A 16,082-nucleotide genomic window follows, 5' to 3' on the forward strand; every position below is an offset into this window, starting at 1 on the left:
AGTAATCTTCTGGATTTATCTTTTCTATACTCTTTATATGTGATATACTTCTAGAAAGTCACCTCTTGGTCTCCTTGGATTGTTGAAAAGCCTATGAGGTAGAATTTCTTCTTAGGCTGTGGCACAAAATGGGCAGTATCGCATAGGCTGCTTGTTTTATGACCCACTTGATATTCAGTTCTATTGAAGTCGGTGGAGCTGAGTATTGGGCAAGTGTATAATAGGCAGCCGATGTGTTACTGCCCATTTTGTGCTACGACCCAAGATGAATTTTTACCTCCATGTTTCTTCAATCTGCCTTTATAACTCAGATTTCTTCCATAAGTGATCAGACCTGTAGTTATTCTGAGGTTCTTTCAGTGATTGAATGTCTCCTTTGTGTGAGAAAATGTATATACGCCCAGTACTATTCAGTCTCTCACTTCCTACTGCAGGGTTCAGTTCTGAACCTCTGCTTCACCAAGCTTCAGGTGCTCCAAAGGAAAATCCAGAGGTGAACTCCAGATTTACTCAATTTGGCCACTGTCTCAAGCTGAGCCAGACCATTCACAACCTTAGTGTCCCATTTGGCCTTGAACTAACCCCATATCCTCTCCATCACCAGCACTGCCTATTTCTGCCTCCATAATATCACCTGTCTTCACCACTGCTTCAGCTTTATCTGATGAAACTGTCATCCGCGGATTTGCTAACCCAAGACTCAACCATTCCAATTTTCTCCTCACCCACCTCCCGTATCCGAACTTGCACCATATCCTGTTCACCCATCATCCCTGTGCTCACTGACCTACACTGGCTGCGGGTCTGGCAATGCTTCAAGTTTAAAATTTTCATCCTCGTCACTCCCTATCTTTGTAACCTCCTCCAGTCTACAACGCTCCACAATATCCGCACTTCTCCAATTCTGGCCTCTTATGCATCACTAATTTTCATCACTGCACCATTGGCAGTCATACTTTCAGCTATTTTGATCCTAAACTCTGAATTCTCTCCACCTCGCTCTCTTTCTTTAAGACCCTCCTTAAAACCTACTTCTTTGACACAGCTTTTGATTGTCAGTCCTAATATCACCTTCAGTGGCTTGGTGTCAAAGTTTGTTTGAAAAAGCTCCTGTGATGTGCTTTGGGACATTTTACTACATTAAAAGGCACTATATTTAATGCATGTTGTTATTGATCCTGCCATCAGAAATGCAAGCATGTAGGTTTAAATCTGCCAAAAACTCAGATGAGCATTCATTTTTAGCAAGACAACCTTTAAGGACAATGTAGGAGCAGCTTTACTACTTACAACTTGTGCTATTTGTGACCTCAGAGAGTGTTTTATTTTCTTCCGATTTTCTCCCTCTCCTGAAAATATTGACTTTGCCAGGCTGTGACTCTTGGTGTGTAAATAAATCAACTAACTACCCATTCTTCATGCATGAACTTAGACAGCGAATGTTGGTAAGCTATGAATGAGATCATAGCTCAAATTGATCTTATTTATACCTATGTTCATATAGGAACCCAGCAGAAGATGTTGATAGTGATCAGGAATAGAGCCTTGGCAGATGTTCCTTTTTTATCTCAGGGCCAAAATAATGCCCCAATTGTGATGAATGAACCTTGGGACCTTCTGGAGTGTTGTTTAATGCTATGCTAAGATGTATCTTCACCATTAGGTTACTGAGCATCTCTGGGAAAGATTCACCAAATAGTTTTCTTGCAGTATCCCTTTTAAATCAATTTTTCCCCCCCACTGTTTTCTCTTTAGGGCTCACCATGTACAATGGAATTCAACAAAAACACAATCCTTTGGAAGACTCGAGCAATAAAAAAATGCCCTCTGTTTTGAAAACAGTGAGAAAGAGGTAATTATTGAACCTTGCTTTTCTCAGTTTAAAAAAAAATATTTTCTCTCCTGAAGGTGAGTGTGGTTATTCAGGCACTGGCATCTCTTTGGTACCCCACCCAACTGACCATTCTTCAGACGTGGGCCTGCAACGACCTTATGACATTCTCAGGACATCCCAAAGCATTTTACAACTATGATTACTTTCTGTTTGCAAGCGTAACAGCTACTTTGTACATAACACGATCCTGCACATGAATGAATGCTTGAATGTTCAAATAATCCAATTTCAGTTGTGGTGGTTGAAGCAGAAGTATTGGCCAGGACACAAGAATACCTTGCACTTCTTCAAATGGTGACATGAAATCCTTTACACCCACCTCAATATCCAGACAGAAACTTGCTTTCATCCAGAAGATAATCACTTCTAACAATGTAACAGTCCCTCAGTCCTGTCAGTGTAGGTTGTGCATGAAATCCATATTGTGTAGCTTCAACTCACAACCTTCAGACTCCGAGTGAGAGTACTACCAACTGAGGCAGACTGAAATTCAAGTTGCAGCTAGGAGGAAAGATTGGATAGGCTGGGGTGGTTTTCCTTAGAACAGAGGAGGCAGAGTTGTGACTTAATTGAGGTGTACAAAATTATGAGAGGCCTAGATAGAGTAGACAGGAAGGACCGCTTTCCCCTCACAGAGAGGTCAATTACCAGGGGGCACAGATTTAAGGTGATTGGTAGAAGGAGTAAGAGGGAACATGAGGAAAAACTTTTTCACCCAGAGGGTGTTAGAGAGGGTAGGAATAGGAGGATAAGGCAAATGAATGCGTGGCTGAAGAGCTGGTGTAGGCAGGAGGGCTTCAGCTACTTGGATCATTGGGATCTCTTCTGGTGCAGAGGTGACCTGTACAAGAAGGACGGGTTGCATCTGAACTGGAAGCGCACAAATATACTTGTGGGGAGGTTTGCTAGTACTACTTGGGAAGGTTTAAACTAGTCTGACAGTGGGGTGGGACCCAAAGTAGTAGTCTCTTCGACGAGATAGTTGAGGCAAATGTAGAGGTTAAAGCAAGCAAGTCCAATAGGCAGGCCGGGCAGGGGCAGGATAGGGAGCATGGAAGGTCTGGTCGGCCAAACTGCATTTACTTTAATGCAAGAAGCCTTCCAGGTAAGGCAGATGAACTCATGGATCGGTACATGGGATTGTGATATTATAGCTATTATGGAAATGTGGTTGAGGGATGGGCAGGACTGGCAGCTCAGTGTTCCGGGGTACCGATGCTTCCGGCGTGACAGAGGTGGAGGCAAGAAGGAGGGGGTGTTGCACTATTGATTAGGGAGGACATCACAGCAGTGCTTAGAGGGGATATCCCGGGGGTGGGGGGGGGGGGGGGGGGGGGGGGAACGTCCAGCAAGGTTGAACTTAGAAATAAGAAAGGGGTGATCACTGATGGGATTATACTATAGGCCCCCCAATAGTCAGAGGGAATTGGAGGAGCATATATGTAGGGAAATCACAGATAGGTTTAGAAATTATAGGGTTGTTATAGGTGATTTTAACTTCCCTAATATTGGCTGGGACTGCCTTAGTGCTAAGGGATCAGATGGGGAAGAATTTGTTAAGTGTGTCCAGGATAGTTTTCTGAAGCAGTATGTGGATGGCCCGACTAGAGAAGGGGCTATGCTTGACCTTCTCTTAGGAAATGAGGCTGGGCAGGTGGTTGATGTGTTAGTGGGGGGAGCACTTTGGGACCAGTTACCATAACTCTATTAGCTTCAAGATAATTATGGAAAAAGGATAGGACTGGTCCTCAAGTTGAAGTCCTGAATTGGGGGAAGGTTAATTCCGATGGCATCAGGCAGGAGCTCTCAAAAGTTGAATGGGAGAGGCTGTTTACAGGTAGAGGGACATCTGGCAAGTGGGAGGCTTTTAAAAGTGAGATAGGAAGAATTCAGGGCCAGCATGTTCCTGTTAGATGGAAGGGCAAGGCTGGCAAGTTTAGGAAACCTTGGTTGACGAGGGATATTGAGGATCTGGTCAGGACAAAGAAGGAGGCATATGTCAGGTATAGGCAGCTGGGATCAAGCGAGTCCCTCGAGGAGTATAAGGGACGTAAGACTACACTTAAGGAAAATAGGAGGGCGAAAAGGGGCCATGAGACTTCCCTGGCAGATAAGATAAAGGAGAATCATAAAAGATTCTATAAGTATATTAAGAATAAAAGGGTAGCTCGGGAGAGAGTAAGTCCCTTAAGGATCAGTGTGGTAATCTATGCGTGGAGCCACGGGAAATGGGCGAGGTCTTAAATGAATACTTCTCATCTGTATTTACCGTGGAGGTGGTCATGGAAGCTAATGAGTTCAAGGGAGGGAACAGCGATGTCCTGGAGCATATCAACATTACAAAGGAAGAGGTGTTGGAGGTTTTGAAGCACATTAAGGTGGATAATTCCCGAGGGCCTGACCAGGTGTATCCGAGGATGCTATGGGAAGCAAGGGAGGAGATTGCTGGGGCCCTGGCAGGGAGAGTTTTGTATCATTGTTAGTCACAGGTGAGGTACTGGAAGACTGGAGGATAGCTAATGTAGTGCCTTTATTTAAGAAGGGCAGCAGGGATAAGCCAGGGAACTATCGGCTGGTGAGCAAGTTATTGGAAGGGATTCTGAGAGACAGGATTTATATGCATTTGGAAAGGCATGGTCTGATTAGGGATAGTCAGCATGGCTTTGTGCATGGGAAATCATGTCTCACGAATTTGATTGAGTTTTTTGAGGAGGTGACCAAGAGGATTGACGAGGGCAGGTTGGTGGACATTGTCTACATGGACTTTAGCAAGGCCTTTGACAAGGTCCCACATAGGTTGGTCCGGAATGTTCGAACACATGGGATCCAGGGTGAGCGAGCCAACTGGATACAAAATTGGCTTGGTGATAGGAGGCAGTGGTAGTGGAGAGTTGTTTTTCAGATTGGAGGCCGGTGACCAGTGGTGTGCCGCAGGGATCGGTGCTGGGCCCTCTGTTGTTTGTCATATATATTAATGACTTGGATGTGAATGTCGGGGGCATGATTTGTAAGTTTGCAGATGACACCAAAGTTTTTGCTATAGTGGACAGTGAAGAAAGTTGTCTAAGGTTACAACAGGATAAAGATCAAGTGGGAAAGTGGGCAAGGAATTGGCAAATGGAATTTAATGCAGACAAGTGTGAAGTGATGCATTTTGGGAAGTTAAACCAGGGCAGGACATATACAGTGAATGGCAGGACCCTGGGGAGTGTTGTTGAGCAGAGAGACCTTGGGGTACAAGTACATAGTTCCCTGAAAGTGGCAACACAGGTAGACAGGGTGGTGAAGGCATATGGCACACTTGCCTTAATTGGCCAAGGCATTGAGTACAAGAGTTGGGATGTCATGTTACAGTTGTACATAACGTTGGTTAGGCCGCATTTGGAGTACTGTGCGGGGTTCTGGTCGCCGCACTACAGGAAAGATGTGATTAAGCTAGAGAGGGTGCAGAAAAGATTCACAAGGATGTTGCCTGGTTTGGAGGGCTTGAGTTATAAAGAGAGAGATTGGATAGGCTAGGTCTGTTTTCCCTGGAGCAAAGGAGGCTGAGAGGGGACATGATAGAGGTATATAAAATTATGAGAGGTATAGATAGGGTAGATAGCCAGAGTCTGTTTCTCCATGGTAGGTGTGACTAAAACGAGAGGGCATAGATTTAAGGTGAGAGGGGAGGAGGTTTGAAGGGGATCAAAGGGGTACATTTTTCACACAAAGAATAGTGGGTATCTGGAATGAGCTGCCAGAGGTGGTGGTATCTGGACAGGTACTTGAATGAGCAAGGCATTGAGGGATATGGAATTAATGCAGGCAGGTGGGATTAGTATAGATAGGCTTTTTGGTCAGCATGGACGCGATGGGCCAAAGGGCCTGTGTCTCTGCTGTACAACTCGATGACTCTCGGGTGCTGGGTGTCTGGAATTAATTGCCAGGAATGGTGGTGGAGGCAGAAACCCTCAACTCATTTAAAAAAAAAAAGTGCCTGGACATGTACCTGAAGTGCTGTAACCTGCAAGGTTATGGCCCAGGTGCTGGAAGGTGGGATTAGATTGGATGGCTAGATTTTTCGACCGGCATGGACACGATGGGCTGAATAGCCTCCTTCTGTACCATAATTTTTCTATGGTTCTGAGGCTCCCTCTTTAAAAGGGATCCCAGTAGTGATACTACTTCTTTTAAGGGTTCAGCTACATTGTCACTTTTACATCTACATGAAATGGTTTGGGTGTGCTTCAGTGTAAAACTAAAAATGCACAAAATCCTCATGATGTGAAATCATGTTTAGGGGCACAACAGTTTGAATTCTAATGGAATAAATCTGAAATTTTTCCTGTTGATGAGACTCTTCCTATAAACAAAAGGGTGCCATTGGCAAGACTTTCTCTTTGATTTTGTTATGCGTAGGGCAAGAAGTCTGGTTGCTGAATGTGTCTCTCAATAGAATGTAGGATATATTTTGGAATTAAAAAATATATTACTATTGATCTTTCAACAGGCTTGTGAAGAGGCTGTGAGAAAGACTCTGAAAAAACAATCTTAAAATGATTCTCACGCTGTTGCATTCATTTGGATGGATAGAGATCTACAGTTAATTCAAAATGAACTCAGGTGACAGAATTAAATCATCAGGTATCGAGGTGGATCACCAAGTCACATCAGCAAAGTTGCCTTTGCCTGAGAAAGCTACCAATGTTGGCTTCACCACTGTAGACATTGATGAAAAGTATACCCATACTTATGTGCTTCCCAAAGAAAGGAGCCTCAGTTATGTGAAAGATGTGTGTGACAATGCATTTATTCCGAAGGACACTCTATCTGCTCAAGTGCTGAGCCCCAAACCCGAAACTGTGCCTAGAAGATATTTGAAAGTTGTAAAGCACAGACCAAGTGTCATCTGCTTTTCCAAAAAATGTATTTTGTTCCTGAATGATATCAATGAGGAGCTCGATGTTGTTGAGACACATACAGATTTGCTTGCAGAAGCTTTTCAGATAAAGCAAGAAGATCTGAGCAATGGGCACTTCCATCACCACCCTTTGATGGTGAGAGAGATCTTGGATGTTTCAGAAGCTCTTGGACAGCAGGATATCTTGGGAAATGGAATTACAAGATCACAGGGCTGCTTAGACAACTGCATCAACCAAAGCCAAGACAATGAAGATAGTAATCCTTCCTGCCTGGTAAATTTCTATAAATTCTTTGAAACTTAACATTTTTATGCTCATTAAGGTGAGGGATGTCAATGTTCTTCAACTGAACCATTTTTCTTTATTTTGGTATTCAGTGTCAGTACTGAGTATTCTGAAGTCATGGATTAGTTGCAGTCAAGTTCCCTCCAGTGTCCCATCAAACACTCCAGCTCCCTCTCCTTCACACCTACAAACATTCCTGAACCTCACTATCAGGAGGGTAGACTCTGCTGCATTCTTATGGCCTCACAAAACATTTGATGTACAGACATTGATTGCTACTCCGTGGGGTACATAATTATGTAAAATGAATATTCCAGAATGAATCATGAAACACTTAATATTCTTACATGTGAGGGTAAGTTTGTTACACCAAATGACTTTATTGCAGGTGAGTTTTAAGTTCCTCCACAGCTAAGGTAAAAGGTAGTTAAAATGTACTGAACTGAGCTTGGAAGTTGTGCCAACAATGTGATAGACTGGTGAGACTTATTTTTGAATGGCATTTTCTACCCTCCACCTTTCTGGTATCTCCATGGAACACACTATTGCTCAAGGGAAACTGGCAGGGCTGATATGCCTTTGCCACAGTGCTCGGATTTCAACCACTAGGTAGTGTAGAAGAGCAGCTCTTATTGCCCTGCATGGAGCAGTCTGACCTAATCTTACTGCTCTCCATAGTAACACCACAGAGAAGCAACTCAACATGCAGAACATAGGGCTCTCTCTTTCCAATTATACATCGTCCTTGTAACTCTGAATCTCTTGCTTTAAAAAAAAATGTTTTTTCAAATTATGAATTCAGGCTGACAGGATACTGCAAGCAGTGCCCTGATAAAATCTGCATAGGAATTTCTTATCCCGTTTTGTTGCTCTGTTGAGATTAAAGTGTACGCGACTCCTTGTCTCTTCTGAACATTTGTAACATATCAAATTAGAAATAAATTCTCCTTCAGGCCTCATATCTTCTCCATCTCACTTGCCTCACACTTCCGGCATTGTGGCAATTATCCACCCTTATTTCCAGAGAAATGTGTAAACAGTGAATATGGAACACAGCCAGAAAATCATTTAAAGGGAAACTGCAGTCTAGTGCAATTAAATTATTCTGACATTCATCATGTGGGAACGATCAGGAATTTTTCTTTGATATAAACGCACTTATCCTTGGAAGTGGAGAATAGAACTGTTCCTGTTCAAGACTGTTACTCTCTGCAACTGTAGCTGGCACTATTGTCTCATCTACATTTTCCACAGTTGCAACTGCTCTGGACATCTGGTCTGCCGCTTTGTGTGATAAGGTGACCACTGTTCTTTTGTCGGTCTGTCACTTTCTGCAGCAACTGCAATCATCCTTGTGTCTCAAACCTCATTCTTCGCAACTGCAGCCACTTATTGTCTCTCCCATTGCGCTCTCTAACTGCTGCTGTCCTTGTTGTCTCTTGTCATTTTCAGTAATTGCTGCAGCACTGATTGTATTGCCTGTTACTCTACATCACTGCTACTCTCATTATTTTATCTGTCTCTCCATGGCAGAGATCACCCATTGCCTTGTTTATTAACTCTTGGTTACTGCTGCTGCACACTATCTTGTCTGATGCTGATGTAATTGTCTTGCATGCTGGACTCAAACTGCCACTGGTCTCTTCAAATTGCTTGTCAGTGAGACAGATTGTTACAAGTTATATTGTAACATTTGGAGCTAATTTTTAGTTTTAATAATTTTTTTTGAATATAATGAGCTTTGTGCTCCCCCTCCATCCTATCCGCTAAAGGATCATTTGATTTATTACAAATAAATTATGGCCAGAACTATGAAGGACTATGAACTCAGTTGTCAGAGTTTGAATTGTGTTTGCAACTCTACAATTCTTGCAGTATTATCTAATAATCTACTCATATCTACAAACTGAAAGATGATGGTAATGTGAGTGAATCCACTGTCTTTCCATCCCTTCCAACTTTGTTTACGAAAAATTGCTTGTGCCAGAGCAAGTTTAAATTTCTACAGTTCAATGGCTTATTGCCAGCAAAAATGTTTTTAAAGGATAGGATATTTAAATCTCATGGCACTTCAATTCTTGTAACACTTGTCAGTCTTATTAGATATCTCAGCAGCTCAATGAGGGCTGTTCAGTGTGTTACAAGTAACAAGAAAGATTTACATAGCTCATTTCACAAGCTCAAGGCATCCAATGCACTTTACAGCCAATGACTACTTTTGAAGTGTAGTCAGTACGTGTACACGGTCTGGTCTTGCAAAACTACCAAGGTCCAGAATGACAATTTTCACTGATATTTATCTTTGGGGACATAAGTTAGTTGAGTACAATATGTCAAGATGGATTCTTCCTGTCATTTGGAGACAGGGATTCCAACTGTTGCAGTCTAGAATATGATGGTACTGCCATTAGTTAGTAATGGTAATGAATTAACAAATATCCTTTTACAATGTAGTGCAAACATCTTTATTTCTTGAGCCAGTTCCTAGGTAAGAGTAAGCTGGAGCTTGACTATCTTCACAAATGTTGTTTCCCTCTGAGATATCCCTGAATTACTGCTCAGGACTGTATCTTGACTGTTTAACGGAGATCGGAAGCAAGCCATATACAAGGAATTGCCAATAGGAATTTTTATTCTACAATTATTTAGGGGAGGAGGTGGCATAGTGGTCCAGAGGCCTAGGCTAGTGCTCTGGGGACAAGGGTTCGAATCCTGCCATGGTAGATGGTGAAATTTGAATTCAATCAATAAATCTGGAATTAAAAAGCTAGTCTAATGGTGACCATGAAACCATTGTCAATTATTGTAAAAAAAAAACATCTAGTTCACTAATGTTCTTTAGGGAAGGAAATCTGCAGTCCTTACCTGGTCTAGCACATGTGACTCCAGATTCACAGAAATGTGGTTGACTCTTAAATACCCTCTGAAATGGTCGAGCAAGCCACTAGGGATGGGCAATAAATACTGGCCTAGCCAATGATTGGTACACAAATGGAGAAAGGAAGGGAGAAAAAGGGATAGACAGAAAGCAAAGGAAGAAAGAAAACACAAACAGGGAGGAAGAGGAGCCAGAGAGAAGGAAGAAGACAGATGGACAGAGGAAAGGAAGGAAAGAGAGAGAGGGGGGGAGGGGGAGGGGGAGGCGGGGAAAGAAAGGATGGAGAAGAAAAAGGGAGGCAAAAGGAAAAGGGAGAGAGATATTTATTGGTAGGAAGTTGTCTCAAACCTTGATAATCAAAGTTTTGAAACAGGCCCTAGCCCCCAGGTCCCAGACCTTGAATGCTGTATTTGAAGGAACTGTGTGTGAATGATTCATTCAGACACCTGCTAGTGCAGTAATCAGCATTTGATTATAGCAGTGACTCAGAAGAATGCCCCAGCAAGGTTATTGCTGTTTACTGCTCTGACTGTACCACTGTGCATCTGGCTAGTCCGCTGTCTGTCAAACAGGTAATGCTTCCCAGGACTCAAAGGTTAATTGTTGGTTTGTGGTAAGGTGAGCTAATCTCATTGGAATTGTGGTAGAGGTGCTGCCATTATCCTCATGGTCCCAGGAACAGAGAGGAGAAATAACCAGCCAGAATTTTTGCCATGATTGTTAATCAGTGGCCCCTGCTAGATAGTGCATATATAAATGAATGTCGGGTAAAATTAGTATCAGACTTGGCTGTAATATTCCTCACACTTACCAAGCCTGCTGACATTTACTGCATAGCACTCACCAGATGAAGAATAGTAATGTGATTGAGATACCAGAGGTTGACAAGGGCCTATTGGGGGCAGCACAGTGGTTAGCACCGCAGTCTCACAGCTTCAGCAACCCGGGTTCGGTTCTGGGTACTGCTTGTGCAGAGTTTGCAAGTTCTCCCTGTGACCACGTGGGTTTCCTCTGGGTGCTCTGGTTTCCTCCCACTGCCAAAGACTTGCAGGTTGATAGGTAAATTGGCCATTGTAAATTGCCCCTAGTATAGGTGGGTGGTAGGAGAATTGAGGGAGAAGGTAGGGATGTGGTAGGGAATATGGGATTAATGTAGGATTAGTATAAATGGGTGGTTGATGGTCAGCACAGACTCAGTGGGCCAAAGGGCCTGTTTCAGTGCTGTATCTCTCTATGACTATGACTCTATTCAACCACGACAGGAGCAAATCCCTTTAGGAGAAGAGGAAAAATAATTTAAAAAAGGAGAGAAATGCACAGAAAGCTTGAGATGGTCATAAATTATAAACAGAAAGATCAAACAAATTTTTTAAAGAATTGGTTGCTACCTTACTCAGTAATTCTCATTGCTCATTGTTTGGAGAATTTGACTGCCTGCTTCAGAGTCTGGCTTGTGGTTCTGTGATAGTTTTGATGGTGTCTTGTTGGTGAGACATTGGCTTATTCACAATGTTTTAAGTATTCTTGCTTGAAATCCAGGAGGTAGTAACCACATTTCCAATTTTCCACTGCCACACTAGAAAATGTTTGAGCAACATGCCTTGAAATAGCACTACATTCTACAGAAGATAACAATTCACATTTATGTATGACTTTTCACTTAACAATATGATCCAAGATCATTCATAGAGAAGTGATGATGGACTAGCAGAAAATAGGAGACAGTCTAGGAGGGCTGACAAAGTACAGTTGAAGGGGTAAACTTAACAGAAGTTTTTGAAAGATGGTTAGGATGTAATAAGACAAAGAGGTTCAGAGAGTGTTTCAGAGCGCAGAGAGGTGGTGTTTGATGGTGGAATAGAAAGAACTGATGTGTAAGACACCAGAGTCAGAAAGTAGAAGGTGCATAGGTTGCAAAGTAAGGCCCTTGGACCTGGAGACAGGATGCCAAACGTTGGCAAGGATAAGTGTGTGTTTAATAGGTTAAAGGTGGGCGGCACAGTGGCGCAGTGGTTAGCACCGCAGCCTCACAGCTCCAGGGACCCGGGTTCGATTCTGGGTACTGCCTGTGTGGAGTTGGCAAGTTCTCCCTGTGTCTGCGTGGGTTTTCTCCGGGTGCTCCGGTTTCCTCCCACAGCCAAAGACTTGCAGGTGATAGGTAAATTGGCCATTGTAAATTGCCCCTAGTGTAGGTAGGTGATAGGGAATATGGGATTACTGTAGGGTTAGTATAAATGGGTGGTTGTTGGTCGGCACAGACTCGGTGGGCTGAAGGGCCTGTTTCAGTGCTGTATCTCTAAATAAATAAGGTCTCAAAGAACCCATTCATTAATCAGAGGCCAAACCGTCCGATCAACCTTTTTAACAGATCCATTGTTGTGTATTTGTAGCACTCGGCATCGAAAGAAGGTAGAGCTTAAATTTCTAAGAGCACCTTTACCATGTCCTCAATATGTCCCAAAGTGCTTCATAACAAATAAATTACTTTTTCCAAGTGCAGTTATTATTGATTTGTAGGCAACATGAAAGCCAATTTGGCCACAGCATGGTCCCAAAAACAACAAGTGAGGTAAATGACCAGTCAAGCTCTTTTTTTTGTGGTGCCAGTTGAGAGGAATATTGACCAGGACACGAGGAGAACTGTCTGCTCTTTTTCAAATTGTGCCATATAATCTAACAATGGGATGGCTACCAACTGTGCCAAGCCATAACACCTTTGGATCTCCATTGTAGATTTGTTTCTTGGGGTTGTTACTGACCACTTCTGTAAGTGGATCTCATGTCCTGTACAAACCAGACTGTGCCTATATCAACTGAATACTTCAAATATATGGGTTGAACAGAGAATCATGCCACTATACTCTGCATATTGGATAGATGACTTGTGTCTGGGAGCTCCCTGGGGAGCTCTTTTGCTGAGATGTAACCAGGCCTATGTAACTTGAGTTTCCATCTGTCTATTTGCGTGTGTGTTTTGGCTGCTGCTCTTACACAGCCCTATCACCTTTATTTCCTTACATGGCTTGGTATCAAATTTTCTTTTGATAATGCTCCTGTGAAGATACTATGTTAATGTATAAATACAAGTTGTTGTTCTGCTGACACATGATGTCCTTAGCTGCAGTAGGTGAAATGGTAAGCATCAGGTTAGGATTTTTGCATCTCCATTCATAGAATATACAGCACGGAAACAGGCCATATGATCCATCCAGTCTAGGCCGATGTTTATGCTCCACTTGAGCCTCCTCCTATCCTTCCTCATAACACAATCAGCATAACCCTCCATTCTCTTCTCCCTCATATGCTTAACTAGCACACCCCCTTAAATGCATCACTTGTGCTCCTGGTACAGAGCCTTGCCCACTGACAGTGCATATCTGGATATTATGTGTGTGATTCTCCATGCTTTCTCTTCCAGCTGTTTCCATGCTGCCAGTTTGTTTTTGCTACTGTAGGCTTTTATGCTGAAAAGTCTCTTATATGACACCTCAAAGCTTTGTGAATCTCTACTACTCTTAAGGATAAATTTCTTGTTGGCATGCTCCCAGGATGGAGCCTCAACTCAACGTAGGAACACAAACACAGGTGGAGGCAATGCAGCCCCTCAAGCACACATTTTGGGAAATCACATGTGGAATATCATGCCTACTGCATTCCCTTCATTTATAAGCTTGGTGATTTCCTGTAAAAATTCAAATAACTTCTTGAGCGATGGGAGTAGCGAATTGAGCACCTTACTCTGCATCTAATCCGTCCTGCGATTTGAGAGTTCTTGATGAGAAACTTGACTCTCACTTGCTTCTAACTCTCCCCTATTTTGCCATGTTGCCAATTTAATGACCAGTGGAAATAATCTTTCACTAGTTAACTTCTCAAACCCATGCTGTACCTGACCTGGGAATGTTTGATAGAGTAGGGGTGGGTAGTGGAAATAACTTCTCTCAGAAACTGTAGGTGATGATCGAAAGGGTAACATCAGAGTGAGGTCAGAGTCAGTGTGGAGTGGAAGGAGCAGCAGAACCTGAAAGAACTAAGATAAAGTATAGAGGGTAAGTATTGAAGAAAGGAGCTAAGCTAGAATAATTAAATTGGGTTTTAAATCTTAAGTTTTATTTCTAATTAACTTAGTTAATAGCACAATAAAATAAGCAGGGCACCTTAAGTCCCATCAGATGCACATCCTGCTCCATGTGAGAACTCCAGGACACTGCTCGTGCCCTGGAGAACCACATGTACAGGACGCATTGGAGCTGGAGGAGCTAGAGCTTCAGGTTTCAGACTTTGAGCAGCTGGCATCACTGCGATGCATCTTCAAGACTGTTTTGTGGATAGCACATTTCTAGAGGTGGTGATCACTCTGTAACTTAGGGACGTGCAGGCAGATAAGGAACGGGCGACTGCCAGGCAGGTAGTACAGGAGTCCCGTAAGTGCATCTTGCTCTCCAACAAGTATTCAGTTCTGAATACTGGTGAGGGCGATGGTTCTTCTGGGGAGTGCAGCCAGTGCCAAGTCCATTGCATCAGGAGTGCCTCAGCTGTACAGGGGGCAAGGGGAAGATTAGGAAAGCAATAGTGATGGGGGATTCTATAGTCAAGGGACCAGACAGGCATTTCTGCAGCCGCAGACATGATTCCAGATTGATATGTAGCCTCTCTGGTAAAAGGATGTCAATGAGCAGCTGCAGGAGGGTGAACAGCTAGAAGTTGTAGTCCATGTCAGTACAAATGACATAGGTAGAAAGGAGGGATGAGGTCCTGTAGGCAGATTTTAGGGAACTAGGAAGGAAACTAACAAGCAGGACCTCCAAGGTAGTAATCTCTGGATTACTCCTGGTGCCATGGGCTAGTGAGTATAGAACAGATTAATGTGTGGTGGGAAAGATGGTGTAGGAGGAAGGACTTTAGATTCCTGTGACATTGGGACCAGTTCTGGGGGTGGTGGGACCCATACAGGCCATATCAGTTGTGCTTCAATAGAGGCAGTCCTCGCAGGGGGTTTGCTGGTGTTGTTGGGGAGGGTTTAACCTAACTTAGCAGGGGAATGGAAACCAGGTTCTAGCATTAAAAAGTAGAAACAAGGTGCACAAAGTACTGGAGAGACAGATAGGGAATGAGATGGGTCAAGTGGGTCAAGTTTCAGTAGAGGAACATTTAGGGAACAGTGATCATAGCATTATTGGCATTAGGTTAACCATGGAAAAAAGGACAAGGAGCAATGTAGAGTAAAATTACTTAACTGGAGGGCCAATTTCAGAGGGGAGAGAATTGATCTGTCCCAGGTAAATTGGAATCAAAGATTGGCAAGTGAATCTGTGGGGAGGAACAATGGTTTGTTTAGTTTAGAGATACAGCACTGAAACAGGCCCTTCGGCCCACTGAGTCTGTGCTGACCACCATAGGATACTAATCCTACACTAATTCCATATTCCTACCACATCCCCACCTGTCCCTATATTTCCCTACCACCTACCTATACTAGGGGCAATTGCTAATGGCCAATTTACCTACCAACCTGCAAGTCTTTGGCATGTGGGAGGAAACCGGAGCACCCGGAGGAAACCCACGCAGACACAGGGAGAACTTGCAAACTCCACACAAGCAGTACCCAGAATTGAACCCAGGTCCCTGGAGCTGTGAGGCTGTGGTGCTAACCACTGCACCGCCCTAATGGTCTGTCTCTAAAGGTTTGGGTACAGTCAAGGAACATTCCCATGGCGGGGAAAACTAGGGCAAGCAAAGCCAGAGCTCTGTGGTGATGAAACAGATAAGAGAGTAAGATGGAGACAAAAAAAAAGGGTGTATATGACAGACAAAAATAAAAACAAAATGCTGGAAATACTCAGCAGGTCTGGCAGCATCTGTATAGAGCGAGAGAGCGAACATATCATGTCTGTGATCTTTCATCAGAACAGTTCTGATTTGGTGTTAGGACAAATGATTTTCTTGATATATTAATGATCTAGTCTTGGGTGTACAGGACACATTCAAAATTTGTAGGTAACAAAACTTGGAAGTATTGTGAACTGTGAGGAAGATAGATAGTGATAGTCTTAGGACATAAACAGGCAATTGAAATGGACAGACACCTGGCAGATGGAATTTAATGCAGAGATATGCAAAG

The 16,082-nt window shown here is 43.1% G+C and overlaps 1 protein-coding gene across 7 annotated transcripts in view; it reads left to right on the top strand.

Moving 5' to 3' along the window:
- Nucleotides 1-16,082, top strand: part of stard8 (StAR related lipid transfer domain containing 8) — a 204,340-nt gene that overhangs the window by 50,432 nt on the left and 137,826 nt on the right. For all 7 annotated transcript variants that reach the window (XM_068047466.1, XM_068047464.1, XM_068047469.1 and 4 more), the window contains 2 exons: nucleotides 1,756-1,852; nucleotides 6,387-7,071. In XM_068047466.1, the coding sequence (XP_067903567.1) occupies nucleotides 6,490-7,071 (582 nt within the window). In that variant the 5' untranslated portion in view covers nucleotides 1,756-1,852; nucleotides 6,387-6,489. The remainder of the gene's footprint in view (nucleotides 1-1,755; nucleotides 1,853-6,386; nucleotides 7,072-16,082) is intronic.

Source organism: Heterodontus francisci, chromosome 15, assembly GCF_036365525.1.
Source record: "Heterodontus francisci isolate sHetFra1 chromosome 15, sHetFra1.hap1, whole genome shotgun sequence".
Taxonomy (NCBI): domain Eukaryota; kingdom Metazoa; phylum Chordata; class Chondrichthyes; order Heterodontiformes; family Heterodontidae; genus Heterodontus; species Heterodontus francisci.